Source organism: Gymnoscopelus braueri, assembly GCF_963280865.1.
Source record: "Gymnoscopelus braueri genome assembly, chromosome: 22".
NCBI classification, from domain to species: Eukaryota; Metazoa; Chordata; class Actinopteri; order Myctophiformes; family Myctophidae; genus Gymnoscopelus; species Gymnoscopelus braueri.
This window is the reverse complement of record NC_137624.1, coordinates 37,197,293-37,219,744: the sequence shown is the minus strand read 5'-3', so window position 1 is coordinate 37,219,744 and position 22,452 is coordinate 37,197,293. Positions and strand designations below refer to the sequence as shown.

General features: G+C 40.7%; 1 protein-coding gene across 1 annotated transcript; it reads left to right on the top strand.

The window, feature by feature from the left end:
• The first annotated feature begins 121 nt into the window (after positions 1–121).
• Positions 122–22,154, top strand: mbd2 (methyl-CpG binding domain protein 2). Its single transcript, XM_080420026.1, has 7 exons — positions 122–646; positions 4,248–4,410; positions 9,687–9,818; positions 10,955–11,045; positions 11,518–11,698; positions 20,007–20,124; positions 20,334–22,154. The coding sequence occupies exons 1-6, from the start codon at positions 534–536 to the stop codon at positions 20,095–20,097; spliced, it is 771 nt and encodes a 256-aa protein (XP_080276152.1). The 5' UTR covers positions 122–533; the 3' UTR covers positions 20,098–20,124; positions 20,334–22,154.
• Positions 22,155–22,452: the final 298 nt, after the last annotated feature.

The window sequence follows — 22,452 nt, the reverse complement described above, 5'->3', positions numbered from 1 at the left end:
TAGTTACTTTCCACCACTGGAGGTCAGTCGCCCCCAGAACCCCGACGGCGTCACGCTTTGACGTAAACGACGTCCCACCCACACACGCACGCACACAAGTGCGCGCGCACCGCACACAAACACTAGTGGAGAGAGTGCACTCACTGCGCACACACACACTGACACACACACACAAACACACACACACACACACACACACGGACTGTCAAACATGGGAGCCGAAGATACGAACCGGATTATTACGTAAACAACAAAAAAAAGAGAGAAAATGTTGACTTTTAATCTACGCAGATCGACGCAACGGATTTCCTTCTCTCTTCAGTTCATCCCTTTATTGATCCGTTTATTCTGTGATTGACTTTATTTTAAACGACACACACACACACACACACACACACACACACACAGGCGCGCGCGCGCCGGCAAAAAAAAACCCGCTGGACTTGAACTTATATTTAGTTTCTTTGGACTTTGGTATTATTAACTATAATAGATCGGATCGCATTATAAGCTGATGTTGGCTTGGCGGGGGAATGGAGAAGAATAAACGGAGTGATTGTCCCGCGCTGCCGCCCGGTTGGAAGAAGGAAGAAGTGATCCGGAAGTCTGGACTCAGCGCTGGAAAGAGCGATGTGTACTACTACAGGTGTGTGTGTGGGTACACGCACGCCACGCACGCACGCACGCACGCACACTCACACACACACACACACACACACACACACACACACACACACACACACACACACACACACACACACACAGCTTGGTTTCATGACAGTGACAGTGCCCCCCCCCCGTGGTGTGCGTGGGCAGCTGAGTGGCTTCAAAGCGTTGTAGACTAGAGTAACCAGCTTATTACTGATATTATATATATTATATATTTCATGTGATATTACAGCCATTATAGGTCGACTACTACTTATGCTTTCACTATACTACCAGTGGTGGGAGAAGTACTCAAATGTTGTACTTAAGTAAAAGTAGGCTATCAATACTGCAATGTAGAAATACTCTGTTACTAAGTAAAAGTCCAGAATTCGAAATGTGCTTGAGTAAAAGTACAAAAGTATTGGTATCAAAATGTACTTAAAGTACCAAAAGTAGAAAGGACTCTCATAATGCAGAGAATGTCCCATTTCACAGGTTTCACATGTATACAAATCTTTTGAAAATAGCGTTGTGAGCTTGTAGATCTGCTATTTTCAAATAGCCAATAGGGCTAAAGTGCTTAGTGTATGTTTTGTAATAACAATTAAAACCTTAACAGTAACTAGTAAATAATATTTTCAAATAATTGTAGTGGAGTAAAAGTACAATATTTGCCTCTGAGAGGTAGTGGAGTAGAAGTAAAAGTATTGAAAATTGGAAATAGTCCAGTGAAGTAAAAATACATCAAATTGGTACTTAAGTACAGTACTCGAGTAAACGTACTTAGTTACTTTCCACCACTGCTTATTAATGATATTTTACGTATCATGTATGTGATATCACAACCATTCTAGGTCTACTTCTACTTCTACTTTCACTATTACTATAATACTGCTGCTGCTACTATCGTCAGTACCAGTTGTCAGAGTTCTCACAGCAGGCCTGGCATGATTCCAGTGCAATTACATCATTTTAGGGGCACGGCCACTTGGCCAATGGTGTTGACGCGGGCACAAAGGCCCACAATGTGAAACTGTTGGCTATTTCTATTCCCAAAATGTGAAAAAAAAAGTAAAGCATAAAAGTATAGAACTAATGTAAAGTGTGTAGGCCAACATGATTTGAACATCGTCATTATTATCAGACCTAAATTTACCCTTCGACTTATTGTTTATGATGGCATAAACAATAAGTCGAAGGGTAAATTGAGGTACATTTAGGTAAATTTATCACTGGCTATCCGCAGGGTTTGTAGCAATTTGAGCAATTTTTGAAATATTAGGCCTTAAATGTCACATGCTCAACTTCAAGCATGTTATTTCAGACCAATTTCTAAAGCAATTTATTTGATTTATAATTAGAATTATTTTGCATTTTGGAAAACATAGCCAATTTAACATTGATGTGCCCTGACTTCCCCAGGCTGCTTCTTCCAGTTACCAAATAAAACGTTGATTTTAAGTACTCAGAACTAATGAATTTAGCTAAAGGGTAATGGATGGTTCCATTTTTAATGCATAGTATAACTATCAGTGAAAAATTGATGTGCCCTGACTTCCCAGGCTGCCTCTTCCAGTTACAAAATAAAACGTTGATTTTAAGTACACAGAAGTAATGAATTTAGCTAAAGGGTTATGGATGATTCCATGTTTAATGCATAGTATAACTATCAGTGAAAAGAATATTTCCAGAAAAAGAAGGAGGAAGTCCGCACACTGTTCTCAAGCTCCAAGAAACTCACTTTTTATTTTTGAAGAATATTTCCAAACATCTCCTGAGTCAAAAGTTCAGACATTCTCAGGCAGGGGAGTTAATTCTAAAAAATATTTAGAACATACGTGAACATTTTTCAACATGGGAACGATTATGCAAGAATAATTGCAATTATCTCAAATAATTGCGATTAGACGATTATTATGTAATAATTGTGACAGGTCTATCACAGTACTGTGATGTCAGTAGTGTACTGTGATGTCAGTGCTGTGACATCAGGCTCGGGATGTAACAGTATGACATTTCACAGTAACCTTATCAAAACGAGACCGGTCCCCTTTGGGCACCAGCCCACTCGGGGACCACATACATATAAGTCTGTGGAATGATGTACATCAGGGACGATGCTAGTTAGTTACCACAGTTAAAAACGTTAACCCGGCCTACTTGGGATTAATGCAAGTTGGGCACGATGCAAGATGGGAGTAAACAACAGGTATTGCGTAAACAGGCGGGGCATGCATTAATGCATGCCCCGCCCGTTTATGCAATACCTGTTGTATTTGTTGTCAGAGTACCCGCTGAACCCGTTCTCAGAGTAACCGCTGAACCCGTTCTCAGAGTACCCAATCGACTAGATATGGAGATACGGGGGGGGTTTCCTGATGTAGTGAGAAACTGCTGACATCGTGTTGATGACCTTACATGGTCATATACCCGAATAGAGTGCCATTGCACACGATGCCACTTATATTGGTGAAGCGTCGTGGTTAGCCAATCAGGGAAGCTGGGGGTGCATTGCCCACACACTTCCCCCAAACACACAGGAGATTCTCTAAATCCTCCGCCGACCTGCGGACAATCAGACACAGATATATATATATATATATTTTCGGTTCTTGGAAACCGTTGGTCCAACCGAATTGCCACTGGGCACTGCACACCCCTGGATCATCTGTGACACACACAAGTTTGATGTCAATCGGTCAGACGGCACTTGAGTGATGCCCGGGACAGACAGACACGCGTACAGAGTTTCCATGAATGTATCAGATAGTGTGGTCGTGTTTACCAGCAAAAAACACATTGCCCTCTTGCTGTATTTTGGTGTTTTCACTGTTTGTTTTGTCAGCCCAAATCCCCATCTACCAAAAAATGTATTCCTCCCCCCCACACATTTGAGTGTTGTTGTCACTGCTGTTGTATCCTACTGACTCCACCTGCCTGGGAGGAGACCCCACCGGGAGGACGTATAGGGCCTTCGTCCTACACCTCCCGCCCAACACTCCCCGCTGACAGGTACCGCCACAGCCCGTAGGAATACGTTCAGTGACAAATATCACCCTCCCCCGTCCGAGCCAATGTGTTCATACAGACGCTCGACAAAGCCCGGATGCAACACGGTGGATTCCAACCCACATCCTCCGTGGTGGTGGGCAGGCATTTTTACCACTGCACTACCCGAGCGCCTTCATTGAATACAAGAACGGTCGCCCCCAAATCACGCTCGCCTCGGGTCAAATCCAACGACATCGGAACGGTCGGACCCACGTATGTCTGGCCACCAGAACCTACTCGGCCACGTGGTGATGTCTCGGGGCTCGCTCGGCGGTGCCTCTTGTGGCTCAAGTTCGCTTCAGACGGCATGCCTTGCCTAACTACTTAACTAAATGTTAGGGGCTGTAGTCTGTTCTCACCAAGTGGGGCGAGTGTTCCGCGTCGGTGGGGCGAGAGTTCCGCTCAAGCGGGGCAAGCGGTGCTCAAAGAATGGGGGCTGAGTGTGTATTGGGGCGAGGGTTCCGGTTACCCCTTCATTTGTTTAATTATTGATCAGTCTCTTGGTACGTTTGTTTATTCATTGATTTGTTTATTTGTCCCTTCAGTCCATCGGGGAAGAAGTTCAGAAGCAAGCCCCAGTTGGCCCGCTACCTGGGCAACAGCGTGGACCTGGGATGCTTCGACTTCCGTACGGGACGCCTGGGCACCGCCGGCCAGCTCAGCAAACACAAGCAGCGACGACACGAACGAGCTGCCGCCATCGCAAAGGTAGCTATAGCACGCTAACGTTAGCTAATGAGTGTGTTAAACGGATATTTCACTTTCAAACATGTGTTGGGGTCATTTTAACATCTACTCAGGCTTTTGTGTGCACCCAGGACAGTTTTTAAGTTGCTTGTTTCAGTATTTAGATATTTGATATTCATTTGATCAGACACGGCCCCTTCCTATACAAACCCATTGTGACTTCAAACTCCATTTTAATCATGATGGATTCATCGAAAACACCGTCCTTGGTTCTGACTCATTCTGCCCTCCTCACGCCATGTTTTTTCAATTACTTTTTTTCATTCATTTCTTTTAAATTTTGTTTTTGTATTACATTTCTTTTCCCCCAAAAAAACATTTACAAAATAAATGAATAAAGTAATTCAAACCCCCCCCCCCCCTCACGCATTAGAAGGACAATATCAGTCACCAGAACCAAGTACGGATGTTTTCGATGAATCTATCATGGTTAAAATGGAGTTACAATGGGTTTGTATAGGAAGTGTCTGATAAAATGGATATCAAATATCTAAATATTGAATAAAGCAACTTAAAAAACTGTCCGGGGCGAAATACAAAAGCCTGAGTAGACGTTAAAATGACCCCAAACATGTTTGAAAGTGAAATATCCCTTTGAAGGAAGAGTTCTGTTTTTTATGTTCCTTCTCTCTCCCCTCTCTCTCTCTTGTCTCTCTGTCTATCTCTGTCGCTCTATACAACCCAAATTAAAAGCTTTATTGGCATAGCATATGGGAATCCTATACAGAGGATATAAATGATACACATTAGCAATAGCAAATCATTATCAATAAATATGCATTAATATGTAATTATCAACATCAAATAAAAAGTAATAAAAAACGTATAACAATTACATTCAATTCAACTTATGACCATACAGGACAGGAAAGTTGTCTATAACACAATGTAAGTATGGAAGGAATGAGTCCAGCACATGTAATAGAGGTATTACTATTATTTATTCATTTTTCTCCAAAGAAAACCTCTCATGAATCCTTATATTTCTCACAGTAAGCAATGAGATTCCCTAGAATGACAAAGTGCAGCCTGGCCTCTCTGGCTAGTCCGTTCTGCCTGTGACAGCCTGTTTATATGGCCAGGCTGTGTCCACTCAGTATGTAAATTGTCAACATTTCCCTCAGTTTTCTATCAGTCACAGCGGTCAGGTTATTCTGCCATCGTGTTCTCCCGGTTTAGGGTCAAATAGAATTCTAATCTACTTTGTGATTTGGTGTAAAGTAACTACGTACATCTACTCAAGTACTGTACTTAAGGACAATTTGGAGTTATTTTTCTTTACTGGAGTATTTCCAATTTTCAGTAGGCCTACTTTTACTTCTACTCCACTACATCCCAGAGGCAAATATTGTACTTTTACTCCACTACAATTATTTGAAAACTTTAGTTACTAGTTACTTTGTGGATTTTGATTATTAGTACAAAACATACATTACCCACTTCAGCCCTATATACATTTCGGCCATTTGAAAATAGCAGATCTACAAGCTCACAATGCGTCGCGCATTGTTTTGTACTTTTTTACATTTTTAATTCCGGACTTTTACTTGTAACAGAGTATCTCTACATTGCAGTATTGATAATTTTACTTAAGTAAAACATTTGAGTGCTTTCTCCACCACTGGTGATTTGGTTGTTTTGTTCCAATATTGGGCCAGATTGATTGCTTTCTGTCCTGAAGCCCTGGTGTGTGTGTATGTGGGCCTATAGCTTCAGAACCAGCTGGCAGAGAGGGGTCTCTCTCAGACTCTTATCCTTGTTCCAGTCTTGGCATGAAGTGCTTTGTAATGTAGGAGCGGGGGGTAGGGGGGGGCACTTGATCGGCCCTGCATGCATAATTAACTGTGTTTGTGAATACAAAATATATATTTTCCCACAATTCCGCATGTAGGGAGATGTTTTTTTTACCATTTTGCTAAATCTTGGCTGGTTAATGGCCAGGTTCTAATTGGAATGTCAATTGGAACTAGAAAGGGGTGCTTTCCACGGAGCATCATTTATACCTAATTTAGTGAAAATAAATACATAAATCATGTTTTTCCAACACAACATTCATCCCATTTGTGGTGCCTCCGATGGGTGTAAGTGAGGCTCTGCGTTGATTAGAGGCCTCTCATTATGTGGTCATTGGGTTCAGTTGGACGATGTGTTCATGATGTATGGCATTTTTTTGGTAAATAGTTCCCTCCCTCAAACTTTGGAAGACAAATATAGGGAATCGGTATGGAATATGAAAAATTGGTTATCATATGACCCTACAGATCATGTCTAGTCATTTGTGCGTGGACAAAATCTTAAGGAGTCGTAGAAAAAAAGGGTGTTTTGAAGAACATCCCAAATGGTGAAAAATCTTTTCATGTTAAATATGAAAAATACTAAAATATAATATCTTTTCAACAATCACCCACTTCTCAGAACAAATAAAACAAAGTTCAGTCAAACATGGACATTAACCATAGATGTTATGGTTTGACTGAACTTGTGGATGATGTGGATGATTTTTTGTTTTAGTCATATTTTAGTCATCTGAAAAGTTTTACTGTTAGTCTAGTTTTAGTTGACTAAATATCATAAGATTATAGTCCACTAAATCTATAGTTGATTTAGTCGACTAAAATGTATTTTGGCGGTGCCTTGATGGCGTCGTAATGGCTGATTTTACACTTGGTTGCATGCTGAAAATAGCCGATCTACAAGCTCATAACGCGTCGCAGCGTGACGCGTTGCAAGCTTGTAGATCTGCTATTTTCAGAGCGCAACACCTGAGCGCAACCAAGCATAAAATGACTTGTCTTTTAGTTCTACTGGATCTCTTCTCCACTAGATCCCTCCCTAACATTTTAGTCTAGTTTTTATTTGTTGACGAAAAATTGTCAATATATTTAGTCTTAGTTTTAGTCATCAAAGCTTAGTTTTTATTTAGTTTTTGTCGGTGAGAAACGGTAGTCGACGAACATTTTTCGTCATAGTTTTAGTCGACGCTGATGTCCAGGCTCTTCTGTAAACCATCTCTGGAGGGAGACAGGAGAACCGGGTCGTCAGCAAAAACATCCCACATTTAACCTCTGTGTCCTGCAGAGTCACACCAGTAGGCTGTGGGGTTTTCTGCAGCTGTTCTGCAAATGTATTTATATACGTACTGTTAGTGTACAGTATACGTTGAAGAGGGCTGGGCTCACATTGCGTCCCTGTGTCACCCCATGTAATTAGGGCCCATGCAGGCAGTTCTCTGCTGCCAGCCCCTCTTGTGTATATGCCTTTTTTTATTATTCTTTCTTCCTCTTTCTTCTTCTGCCAGGAAATCTGCCTTCTCATGCATGAAAGTAAACAAAACGTTGCACATACTGTAGGTCCGGTCCTATGCCAAGCTTCCTCAACTGGCATTGTCGAGTGGGCTAATTAGTGGTGCTGCAGCAACCGTCTAAAGTTATAAACGTTTAGAAAATTCATTTTTAGAAAACAAATCAGTCATACAGGCTACTTACTTGATCCGAAATGTTCAGATGCTTCTCAAGGTGCACAGCTCAACAATATCATGAAACTGAGAAAACAGCCCAGCACACAGTAAATGTCCTTTTTCAGTTTTATTTAATCGTCTAATCGCAATTATTTGAGATAATCACAATTATTTTTTATTTTTTTAGAGCAACGTACGTGTTTCAACCTAACAGGTCTTCCTCAGCGTTGTCAAAACTATGTGAAAAGGACATCACTCAGTTTTTTCCTCCAAAAACTAAAACTGATTAAACCTCTCTTCTCCCACATTTTCATTTTTGCTGAATTGACGCCAAACTCAAATGCACTTTAAGATTGTCCTTCACAAACAAAAATCTAAATTGAGCCCAGAGGCATCAGGATGTTTTGCTGTAAACAGTAAATCACTGTTTTACTGTAGCGTAGCTTTATTCTCTCGCTACTGTAGATATAGCTCCAATATTCATGAAAATGAATTATAAAATGTTGATATCATGGTAGATGTGGTGAATTTCAGATTTTTTATTAAAAAAAAACTGGGGAACACCAAGATGTGAATACATTAGGGCAGTAGTTGGGTCTCAAACATTTTCATGCCAAGGAGCCTCAAATTGATATGCATTAGGCCCGTGGTTCTCAACCTGTGGGTCGGGACCCCCAGGGGGTCCCCAGATGACAGTGACGTGTCAATTTAAGGACTTTTAAGACCTTTGTAATACCTACAAAATCGCATTGAACCTAAACAGCAAACTATACTATAAAAACTGGTCAAAAGAAAGAGGCAAAAATCTAGGCAGATCTACACACGAGGCCTTGTGACCTTGTAGATCTGCTAAAATATGATTATTTTGGGGGGGTCACGGTCTGAAAAGGTAGAGAACCACTGCATTAGGCCACTGTCCCCCATTTGAAAACATTTAGTACCAGGGAGGGACCACTGTAAGAGATGAAGAGAGTGAAACCTAGGCTCTGAATAGTCATTATACATACTCTCATTGGGTTAACTTCTAGTCTGTGAAACAATAGTGACATTAAACTATTCCTCGTTTTGCTGGGGTACAGCTCTTTTGTACAAATAAAATACAACTGAAAATGTTTCATTTTCCCACATGTAATGGAGATTTATAGAGTCATGGTGCCATCTTGTGGTGAAATACTATAATAAAAAAGCGCATCACAAGACTTCTTTCTCTTTTTCCTTTACACGTCTCAAGATAAAAAGTCACCAGATGATTACAGAATATTTTCCTCTTTTTTGTTTACACATGAATGAATAAATAAATACATAAATAAACTGTGCACCAGATTACAGGACAAACCTTTCTTTTCTTTTCTTAATTCTTAATTCCTTACAAAAAAATGCATTGCCGTATTTGCACCATTCCAAATGAAATCAGTTGCTAATTGATTTAGGACCACTGGTTGAGAACCACTGCTCCAGTGGGTCAATGCTGTTTAGCCTCCACTGATGGGCCAGTAACTCCTGGACAGTTAATTCCGTAACTGCATAGACAAAGGCCTGGCCAGCAGTTGCTCCACCTCACAATTATCCTTCAGTTTTTCGTCCTATACTGACGGGGCCAAGCAACATTAGGGTTTTGGCCGCAGGTTGCTCCTTTAACAGCTCCAGGTACCGTGGATGCTTCTGCAACATGTTTTGTAGGTTTAATGTTATTGTGGTGGTGTCTGAGTCATTTTACATCCCTTATCAATATCTGTTCTATTTACCGCTGAGTAATGAGAGCTGTCTCTCTCTCTTTCAGGGTGACCTCAACACGTCTCTTCCCATCCGTCAAACGGCATCCATATTCAAACAGCCCGTTACCAAGGTGACAGGTTACCCCGACAACAAGGTCAAGAGTGATCCTCAGCGAGGGACCGAGTCACCCAGACAGGTTCTATTCTATTCTATTCTATTCTAAGTTGTTCTATTCTATTTTTACTCCACTCTGTTAAACTCTATTCTATTCTACTTATTTCTGTTCTGTTCTTTGATTTTGTTTACTTGTGTTCTACTCTATTCTATTTCATTTTAGTATATAAATGTTCTGCATTTATGTAGCACCTTTCTCCAAAGCGCTTTATAATTTGCATTCAATTAACCCATTCACACACGCATTTACACACTGATGGTGGAGGAAACCATGCAAGGCGCTCACCGGGGGGCAGTTAGGGGTCCAGTTTGTTGCTCAAAGGCACTTCATCGTGCAGCCAGGAGGAGCTTGTGTATCGAACCTGGAACCTTCCGATTCAGTTTTTGTCCTAGTCTTTTGAATCAAGTTCCATTTAGTTTTAGTCATATTTTAGTCATCTGAAATGTTTTACTGTTATTCTGTTATTCTCTGTTGACTAAATGTCATAAGATTATAGTCGACTAAATCTACGGTTGATTTAGTCAACTAAAATATATTTTGGCGGTGCCTTGATGGCGTCGTAATGGCTGATTTTACACTTGGTTGCATGCTGAAAATAGCTGATCTACAAGCTCACAACTCGTCGCAGCGTGACGCGTTGTGAGCTTATAGATCTGCTATTTTCAGAGCGCAACACCCTCGCTCAGCCAAGCATAAAATGACTAGTCTTTTAGTTCTACTGGATCTCTTCTCCACTAGTCCCTCACTAACATTTTAGTGTAGTTTTTATTTGTTGACGAAATTGTCAATATAATTAGTCTTAGTTTTAGTCATCATAGCTTAGTTTTTATTTAGTTTTCATTTAGGTTTCGTCAGTGAATAAAGGTTAGTTGACGAACATTTTTAGTCATAGTTTAGTCGGTTCCATTCTGCTGTACTATTTCTGTTCTATTAGACTTGGTTGCAATCTATTCTACTCTATTGTACACTTTTGCTATCTTTTCTACTGTATGTTGCACTATGTTGCAATCTATTGTAAGTTGTATATCACCATATATTCTATTGTTCTATATTGCAATCTATTAAATTCTATGGTACTATCAATTTACTGCACAAAAAATGTATTATGCATTATATTTCATTCTGTTATACTCGTGTTTCTGCTCTCTTCCATCCAGCTGTTCTGGGAACAGCGGCTGAAGGGTCTGCGCTCGTCCGACATCGACCAGGAAATCCTCCGAACCCTGGAGCTTCCCACAGGACTGCAGAGTGAGAACTGGACCATTATCTTTAATAGAACCATTCCACCGTTACCCTTTACCCTAACCTCTTTCAGATGAACTATTAGCTGCACTTAACTTTTAGCCTAGGCTTTTTTTGCCTTCTTTCTTGATAGTCATGATTAGGTACAGATTTCTACAGTTTGTAATCATAAAGCCCCCAGTGTAGTCCTCAAACTACAGTTTGTAGTGTTTAAAATAGCTTTTTTTCTATCGATTAGTCACCCCATGGAGACTTGAATTCATGGATATTTTTTTATTTTGTCACATTCCTAAGACAATAATTTGATGACCAGCGGACCGGTAGGCAGCGGTTCTGGTAGGGGCACAAAGGAGACTCTTTGTGTCTCCTACCGGAACCGCTGCCGGTCATCAAATTATTATTAAAAAAAGGTAATTTTGGGGGTGAACTATCCCTTTAAGTAAAACATTTCTGTACTTTTTCCACCGCTGTCTTAAAGGCATGGGCCCAGACGGCAGCGACGGCGACACGCTGCTCGCGGCCATAGCCAGCGCGCTGCACATGCGCACGGCTCCGGTCCTGGGTCAAAAGTCACCGGCGGCTGACAGGAACCCGGCCGTCTGGCTGAACCCGGATCAGCCACCCTGCCGCTCCTTCACCATCACAGAAGAACACATCAAGTCAGTCTCTATTTCTCTTCTCTTCTCTCTTCTCTCTCCCCCACTCTCTCTCTCTCTCTGTGTTTTATGCATGCTGAGAGTACTGAGAGTCCCTGCTGCTTTCACTTTCTTATCTCTTTTTAAGCGGTTTCACTTCTATACCCAGGTTTGTGTGTGCAACTAATTAGCAGATGATTAAAACACAGGACCACAGCATGCATGCACGCACACACTGGCCGGCACCGCGCGTGTGTGTGTGTGCGTGGACACCCGCCACTTAAAAACGCATGCAGACATGCACACATGGAAAGGCAAAGCACAAATGCACACACGCACACACACACACACACACACACACACACACACACACACACACACACACACACACACACACACACACACACACACACACACACACACACACACACATAAACACATAAACACGCACGCACACACATCCGTGCAGCAGCATCCTTTTGATCTGTAATTTGCAGTATTTGCAAGCAACACCTGGGTGTGATTTGCTTCAAGTGGCACTGGTGAGAAAAATAAACTCAAAGGCACCGCTTACTTCACGCTGCGTGTGATTTATTTGCTTTCAGCTTGCGTCTGTATGGTTTACCGTTAATATCGGTATTTATTTATGTTACCAGGTGTTACCAATGATACTAATTGAGGTTGTGCTCCATTCTGGTCAAAACAGAGTTAGGGTGCTGATAGTGTTGGCTCACTGGAAACACTCTGTCACACCAGTGGGTTCTCAAAGTGTGGTCCAGGTACCCTCATGGTTCCTTGAGCGGGTTCCAAATGGCCCCTTACGGGTTTGTAATTCTGAGAGTGTACAAATGGAACCAAATGGACCTGTGAGGCCAAATGCATATAATTTTGGGGGTCCTTGACATGAAAAACTTTGAGAACCACTGATATAGTAACATAAGCTTTTTCAGAAAACCGTTACGATTTAGAAGACATTTTGTAGAATCGGAACCTCAGGCCTTATTCCAATTCAAAAATAGCAAAAATAGCCGATCTACAAGCTCAAAACGCGTCGCAGCAAAACGCGTCGCAGTTTTGAGCTTATAGATCGGCTATTTTTGCTACTTTTGTGTGACAAAGAATGGCGAAGTACGGCATTCATTTGCGAAAAAACTTTTAAATACGGAGATATGAGGTGTCTACCCGACAGTATATGCAATGTGGCCCTCTGGAGTGAGTGTGGAAATATAGTGGCCCTCTCAAACATCAAAGTTGCCCAACCCTGCTCTAACCACAAGGCCACTGAGCTGATTTTGGCTATATGTAAATTATTTATTATTTGTACCGGTGAGTCATTTCTGATTTGTATAATTTATTTCTCATATCTGTCCTGTATAAAATGTTTGGTTTCAAAGCCTCAAAGCCAAACGGAAATGTGATTTTTATGTTCCCAATGTTAAATGTCAAAAACACAATTCAATAATTAATCAGCATTATTTATATGACAGTTAATCGTCAACTAAAATGTCATGATGGTGACAGACAGCACTAGTGGGGATGTGAGTCATAAATAAGCGCCTTGCCTGGCCTGGCCGCACAGACACACAGACTGCAGACGACTCGGGGAGCCAGCGTTCTGACGCCCCAGGCTCCATTCGGCCAGTGCAAATAAATAGTTGACAGGAAGAGGATCAGACAGGACAACAAACAGGTTCTGGTGAAGCAAATTCCATCTAGAAGCCCTGTGGGAGAACAGCAGCTGAATATTGAACAGACACAGTCGGTTTGTGTTGGTCCTGGTGAGCAGTACGGTGGAAAAAGTATTCAAATGTTTTACTTAAGTAAAAGTATCAGTACTGCAGTGTAGAAGTACTCTGTTACAAGTAAAAGTCCGGAATTCATACTACTTACTTACTTACTTACTACAAAAGTATTGGCATCAAAATTAACTTAAAGTATACCAAAAGCAAAAGCACTAAAATGTTTGAAAATAGCAGATCTACAACATCACAACGTGTCGCGATGCAACTTGTTGTGAGCTTGTAGATCAGCTATTTTCAAATCGCCTAGGTATAAAATAGGGCTAAAGTGGTAAATGCATGTTTTATAATATATTAATTTATATCTGCAAAGTAGCTAGTAACTAAAGTTTTCAAATAATTGTAGCCGAGTCAAAGTACAATATTTTCCTCTGAGATGTAGTGGGGTAGAAGAAAAAGTATTGAAAATTGGCAATACTCCACTAAAGTAAATTTTACTTAAGTACAGTACTTTACACTGGTCCTGGTGAAGCAAATACAATTATAAAGGAACATTGTTGAGCGCAGGCTTCTTCCTCTTGTCGGTGCCACTTAAAAGCTAGAGCTGTCAATTTGCCCCCTGGTGTTCCAAAAACGATATTACAGGCAAACAGAAGCTTCACCGCATGTGCTGCTGGTAAACAATGTTAAGTTGCTGTGACAGCAGCAGGCTCCTGGTAGTCTGCTTAGCTCCATCGCAGTTAAAACGCCTGAAGCTGAACGATCTAAACTGTGTGGGGCTGCATTTCACACATAAAGCATTCCGACAGACCGACACTGGGATGCTGTGTGTAAAAGGATGAACGAACGTGTCAAATTGACTGAAATATTAACGCAGGAGATACACTTGAAAGCAGAGTGATGCAGCGTGTTAGACTGCGTGTATAATGCTCCATTTATAGTCCGGTGTCTCTCGCAGTAAAGTAGTGAGCTGCGATATGCGACGTGTTGAGCTTGTAGATCTCCTTAAAGGGTCAGGACACCCCGCCTCTTCATTAATTTGATCAGAATCCAGAAAGAAACATAAAATGTAGTCGTGGTTATCTGTTGTTGGCTTGATGGCTGAGTCATAGTGAGATGCCTATACATGGGCGTATCGGGGTTGTTTATGGTTATGTCTGAGTCATAGTGACATGGCTATATATGGGTTTGTTTATGGTTATGTCTGAGTCATAGTGACATGCCTATATATGGGCAAATGGGATTTGTTTATGGTTATGCCTGAGTCATAGTGATATGCCTATATATGGGTGTATCGGGGTTGTTTATGGGTATGTCTGAGTCATAGTGACATGCTCATATATGGGCAAATGGGGTTTGTCTATGGTTATGTCTGAGTCATAGTGACATGCCTATATATGGGCGAATGGGGTTTGTTTATGGTTATGTCTGAGTCATATTGACATGCCTATATATGGGCGTATCAGAGTTGTTTATGGTTATGCCTGTGTCAGAGTGTGGCAAGTAAGTAAGTAAATAAATGTTATTTATATAGCACTTCTCACAGAGAGAACTCACAGCGTGCTTTACAGTGAGATTAAAAACAAAACATGGTATTAAAGCAGTTAGAACAGAAAAGGCCTGTACAGATAATCTCAAGCAGGACGGCAAATAAAAACACAGTCATGGACATAAAATCATGTAAATCTGCAAATGCTTGTTCAAATAGTAGCGTTTTAAGGCTGTGTCCATAGAGGCTACAGCTCTCAAGACCAGTGGAAGAGCATTTCAAAGTCTGGGAGCTACAGCCCTGAAAGGCTTTGTCACCTTTTGTTTTTAGTTTAGTATGGGGAACAGACCTTAGGGCCCTACTGGGCACATAATGTGGGAGCAGGAAGCCAAATTAACAGGAAGCCAGTGCAAAGAGGCCAGGACTGGAGTGATGTGGCACCTTCTGCATGACCTGGTTTATTTTATTTTTTATCTATTCATGTATTTATCAGGGACAGAGCACATTAATCAACATGTCAGTTTTCACATCCACGTAAATGAGCCAGAGTTAGCCAAAGGCTACATTTAGTCCCTGAGCAGGCTGTTAAAAAGTGGTGATATAGCTATCCATACAAAAACAGACATATCAATACAAAACAAGACAAGTAGACATAATACAGGAGACAGACAGTTACAGTGAAATATGAGAAAAGACACCCGTGACAAATGGAGCTGATAATTACCCATGATTACAAATTGGTTTGCTTTAAGCCATCTCTTAAGGTTGAATTTGAAGATCAAATAGTTGGTGGTCTCTCTTACTTCGACAGGGAGACTATTCCTGTGCTGGGAGGCTCTAACAGAGAACACTGTTTCACCAAACACACTACGTCTGAATGGTACATCGCAGTCCCCTCTGGTAGTTGCCCTTGTTGTTCTGTCACCACTTTCCCTGCAAGCCCATTTAAAACCAGTTAACAGTCCGCCCGCCGGCCCTCCCATTAGCTAATTCTAATATAGGATAGGATATTATTGTATGTCTATGATATGCGATCTACTGGTGGTCTGTTTAGTTGTGGCAGGAAGGGGCATATTGGCACATTATTGTCTTATCCCCATAATGAGGGCTCATTTTCCCTCTGCTGTCAGATTTTGGAATTCGGGGCAATTCCTTCCAATTTTGGAAATAACTTTTCCCTTAATATTAGTAGTAGTTTTGACATTGTGTTAGAACGTGTAATTGTGTTATCACAATGACGGCGCATCCTGTCCTCCCTGGGCAGCCAGGTCTGCGTCTGCTCTATTGCTAAACTAGTGTATGGACACTGGCAGTCTCTTATTAGGTACCGTAGTTAGGTAGTCTGCATAGAGCCACATACCTTTCTACTATATGTTGAGTGTGTAATAGGATTCCAATAAGTGATGTAAGTTATAATTTAGTTGGGTCTTATCTTCTGGGTGATAGTGTAATGCAGGAAGACAGTGATGCTTAAAAAAAAGGGGTGCTGCCTGTAGTTGCATCCTTTAGCCACTAGATGGTAACATGTATCCACAAATAAAGTACAGTTGTTTTGCTGTAATATTTGGTTTTGAAGGTAACCGGAACGCTTGCCCTAAAACACACTCTCCCCCACTTTTTTCCACGGACCGCTCACCCCCAGTGGTTCTTGTATTCTTGTATTTGCTTTACTGAGGATAAGGCTAGGTTTATGTTTAGGGGCGGCCATAGCTGAGTTTATTGTTTATTGTTTATTTTAGATCCCCATTAGTGACTGCCTCAGCAGTGACTATTCTTTCTGGGTAAACAGTACAATTAAAAAACAATTACAGTGCAATAAAAAAATATAATTGACAAGCACAAATAAAATAATGAAAGAACCAATACAATTCCCATGGTGGACTATGCATGGCAGGGGCGTCCTCTTCCCTGAGCCAGGCCTAAAATTGACCGCATACCAAAAGTACATACAAAATCAAGATTTTTTAACATGTATCAATATAACCATAACCAGAAAAATATCAAATTAGAATGAATTTAAACAAACATAGGTCAAAAGAAAAAATAAATGAACCAGGCATAACTCATGACGAATATAGTAAACATTAGATAAACACTAGACAAACATTAGACACAATCTAAAACTAGTTAGTTTTAGATTGTTAGTGAGTTAGTGAGTTAGTGAGTTAGAGTTAGTGAGCACCCCTGGGGAGCCAAAGCCCCTGTTTGTCCCAGGTACGATTCCAGGCCAGGCCAGCAATGTGTCAATGTAGTGTGTCCTTGAGCAAGACTCATAACCCCTAATTGCTCCCAGAGCACCATAGAATGGCTGCTCACTGCTCCTAGTAGTTATAGGATGGGTAAATGTGGAGGACAAATTTCACGTATGTGCAAATATACAGTGACAAAAAATACCCCCAAAGAGTAATAATAAAAAAGGTTTTTTCTGAGGTTAAGTTTAAGGAATAAGGTTAGGTTTAGACATAGTTTTTACTAAGGTTACGTTTAGGAATACCCGGTGTCGACCCGGGGCGAGCGTGTTTTGGGGCGAGCTATTAGTAGTAATTCGAAATATACTACATCAGAGTTCCACTACCATCACTACTACAACTACTTCTTCTATTACTACTACTATAACTACTACCACTACATACTTGCGACGCGCAATATGATTACAAAAAAAGCTAATTCATACTACCTCTAACAAAAAAAGAAAAAAAGAAAAGAAAGCTTGTCGATGGAGGCCGTGCATTCAACTCTACTTGGAGAGAATGCTTTTTCTTCTATGAGTTCAAAGGAAAGCTGTGTCTGATATGCTCTACGCAAGTTTGTGAAAAGGAATACAACATCAAACGACACTATGAGACAAGGCACGAAGACAAATATGACAAGTTTACAAGAGAATCCAGAAGGCAAAATAGTGACGAACTTGAAGTAGCTGTGAAAAAAACAACAGTCTGTGTTCAGCAAAACACAGATTACTTACTTAATGTCAATAATTGAAGTAGCTATTCTTCTTCACAATAACACTTTTGTAAAGTGATATACTGTAGTTATAGCAGTGACTGAGACAACAGATTGAAAAAAAATGCTGTATAACTGAATGCGCATGAGCGTGCCCACATCAAGTCACTTTTTGCCCAATACGGCCCACGCCGCAAAATGAGTTCGTCAGCCCTGCTATAAACAGTCCCTACTGCACTAAACTGACCGGCAAAGTGTCTTTAATTAGTCTAAGAAGGAGCCACTACGGAGGGTTTTTCAATTGTGCACAGCTGAATGGCGGGGCACTAACAGCCAGCTGTGGCTTCCAGTTGAGAAATGGCCTCACATCTTCAGCACCCTTTATCCCCCTTGGCACGTTTGAATGTTGCTCTTAATTTTCTTTTTTTACTAAACCCTGTGACTAAACCCTTTTCTTGGCTTCTCCCTTAGCATTTCTTTGTCCAGGCTCTAATGCCTCTCTCTAGCAGTGCTTCTCAAAGTGGGGGTCTGGGGACCCCCAGGGGTCCTTGGGGGGGGGTTTCAGGGGGTCCCCAGCTAAATGAGTTTATATAGCAATAATTTTAACCACTTCATCCAGATTTTATACTTTGCCTATTCCAAAAAATAGCAAGGCAAGGCATAGCGCGTGACAAAGTAACGCGCTGTGAGCTTGCCTTGTACATCTGCTATTTTTGTCCCTTTTTTTTTACACAAATCTTCTGTTCTGTGTGTCCCTGGCACAAAATATTATATATCAATTTCCTTGACATGAAAAAGTTTGACAGCCACTGCTCTATAGCGCCCACCGCTGTTATGTTCCTCATACTGGGAACTGTATGCTGCTGTGCCGTTCTGTGTGCCGTGTCCTTTTAGCACCTCTAAATCTCGCTCATAATGAGCTCCTGCACCTCCATCTCCTCCTAGTCCCCTGAGGCCAGAGGGATATACAGTACGTCTGGCGTGGGTCGCACCAATTAGTCTGTACTAAGCCTAGTCCTATCTGCTGAGTCAATCTTTGTTAAGACCATTCTTTAGAATGGACTTCACGTCGGTTGCAGCCAAGGCTGTAGTGGGGATTTTTGTGGACTGTGGAGTGGAGTCTGCTTCAGAATATCTGACAGCTATGCCTCCTTCAAAAGCAGCCCACGGTACTTAACAGGTCACACAATGGACCATTGATATATGCACTCGGCCAGGGTCATTCCTCTGTTCATTCGCGCTGTTGACTCTCAGCATGCTTTTGTAAGAATGTAACAATGGTTGTTTTTGATCGATACGTGGCGAGGTAAGTGGAATCTCTCAGGTACGCACGTCGTGCATGCCTGTGCATGTTTGGGCGTGGGCGCCACGGCTCGACTACATCCCTGGTTGCAACCAACCTAATCTGAGTTCCCAGAAATGTGTGCATAAAAACGGGAGCAACCAGCCGAACTTAAGCCTAGCCTTATCTACATCCGGTCTTAGCGCTGCGCGTCCATGTGAATTCCCATGTTGTCTTAACTTAAGACAATAACAGAGCATCATTACTTCTTCACTACTACTAGTAATACTATGTATTAGGGGTGGGACGATATGGGTACCTCACGATACGATATATATCACGATATTAGGCCCACGATAACAATATATATCATGATATTCGACGATATTCGATATATTGCGATATCACGATATTCAATATATATTGCAAGAATTTCACCAACGATATATCACGATATCTGAAAATATTGATATATTGCGATATCACGATATATTGCATGAAATTTCACCAACGATATATCACGATAGTCCTTGTATTCAATTCATAAACACATAAAATAGCACCAAACAGTTCAAAATCATCATTACACAAATACAGAGTAGGAAAAACAACGTATCACAAACGATATTTTTCGGCAGTATATCGATTAGTTATCGCGGGAGAAAGTATCGCGATATATCGCGATAACGATATATCGTCCCACCCCACTATGTATATTACTACTTCTAATACTACTATTACTACTACTAGTCCGTCTACTTCTACCACTACTACTTTTTTTTCTACTACTACTACTACAACAACTACTACTGCTTTTGATACTGTACCTCTACAACTCATTTGTTGAGGTGTAATAATCATTTATGTCTATCCGTCCAGGGAACAGGAAATGAAGGTGTTCTACGCCAGGAGGAGTCTAGAGGAGGCACTGGCCGCCGATAGCAGAGCACGATTGGCCGAGAGCTCATAGGAGGACAAGGCCACGTAGGAGAGCCAGGTATGTTCCCAGTAGCGTTACCTCAAAGTGTTGAAAGTGGGATATCGAGAGATGTTTCTTCACAAAATGAGAGTGGCTTATGAGTAGAATATACGTGTATACGTATACGTGTATATTGCATGGGTGAAATATACGCATCTCCCTCCCTCCCTCCTTTCCCTCCCTTTAAACCACATTGCATATTCATTTAAGACTCTCTTTCTTTCCAGAATCCCTTCTTCAAGCAAGATTGGACTAACACACACACACACACACACACACACACACACACACACACACACACACACACACACACACACACACACACACACACACACACACACACACGCACACACACACACACACACACACACACACACACACACACACACACACACAGGATTACAGACGAAGTACAGACGTCAACTATACTTGCCTTACCTTCAGGTTTCTAGCCGAGAACTTTGAGTCTATCCCCCAAAAGAACCCAGAATGAAGAAATGGATACATAAAAACATATTATAAATAATATACAATACATCATGAATATGCAATAAAAAAACACAGTATCATCAGCAAATGGAGATGTTGTATGCCTCTGCTGATCAGTTGCAGTTTACATACATGTCTGTCCTGACTCATAATATGACTCATAATATGTATTGAAGACTTTGAAATTACAGTGACCTTGACCTTTGACCGCCAAATTCCAGCCAATTAACCCATTAAGACCTGAGGCCGATTCTACAAATGCCTTCTATATGAGTAGTTCTAATTTCTTTTCATGTCAAAAACCCCCAAAATGATAAATATATGGCCGTGGACCCCCATCTGAAAATGTGTTGTCCCAGGGACCCCTAGAAGAGAAGATTTGTGTTGTGAGAATCACTGTTATAAATCCTAAGAGTTTTCTAACAATCTTATTTTGCTATATACATATATATATATATATATGTATATAGCTAAAATCGAAAATGACACAGATGCTTTCCTGGTTTTCATTGAGCATTTTGATGAAATTCCTTCCCGGTGTTACTGAGATTCACGAGGTTGGGATGGACAGACGGGCTGACAGCCCACAAGCATAATAATGCCTCTGGCTGTCGCTGGCAGAGTCATAAAAATGCTAGTGACACGACAACATGCCACACAAACACATACTTTTTGTTAAGTAGTTAGCAGCAGCCAACTGCCTTCAGTCGACACTGAAATCTGACTTTTTTTCCCTCCTCTCTTTTTATGACGTACAAAATAATCTCACAAAGATGAGCTTTATTTTCAGCGCTGTATTTCAAAATACACAAAACATCTTCTGGATCTACAAACATTGTGCTTCTTTGTAATGAAATAATATAACCATGCATTTTTTTATGTCTTGATATATCTGGGAATTGAACATTAAAAAGAAATCTTAACAATCACAGGGATATGAATTTTGAGCATCCTGAAAAAAACTTACACCTCCAAAATATTTCGGCCCTCTTTTTGTTATTTTAGTCATAATGCATTTCGTAAACACTTTGTAAAATGCAGTGGAGGGCGGGGGGGAAATACTAATGTGCTAAGCAATTGTAAAAACAATCAATAGATTCCTATGAAGATAAAATACTCCTTGTACAAATACTACTAGTAATACTAGTACTACTACTGGTAATATTTCAGATTTTTAGTGGCTATGCTTAGTAGTAAGTACTACTGGTAATACATATGGTGTGATATTTGTAGTACAATAATACATATTTCCCAAAAAGTATGTGCAATTCAAAGCACTTTCCCCCTCTCTACTGCATTGGTCCAATATATTAGATATTTTCCTTGTACCTTTGCGCATATTAAGACAGATTTTCAGGTTTTGTTTATTTTTCTCCTTTTCTATGTAAGAGTTTATAAATTATAAATATGACCATATTCTAATTTTATGCACATATGAGATGTGCAAGATGGATTATTTAATAGTGAATACATTTTAATTTTTTAGAATTTTTTATATTTCAAATTAAAAGTGCTTGTATAAAAAGGATCTTGATGTGAAATAAAATAAATATACAGTTCATGGGTGTCTTGTGTTACTAATACTAATACTTCTTAATGAGTTACATTTACGGTGTCACATTTATTTAAAGGATCACACAGTCTCAAAAGGAAAGGAACAAGCAGTGAAAAGTATATTGCATAATTTATTCAAAAAGTTACTTCATATAATCCTCACTAATGCTCATTATAATATTGCACCATTTTTGTCTACTCAGTCTGTGTCTCAGAGGAGGGCTGTGGACAGTTCAGAAACCCGCCTACCAGTGACATCATCGATGGGGAATCCAAGCTAATAGAAACTGCAGGCTTTCTATT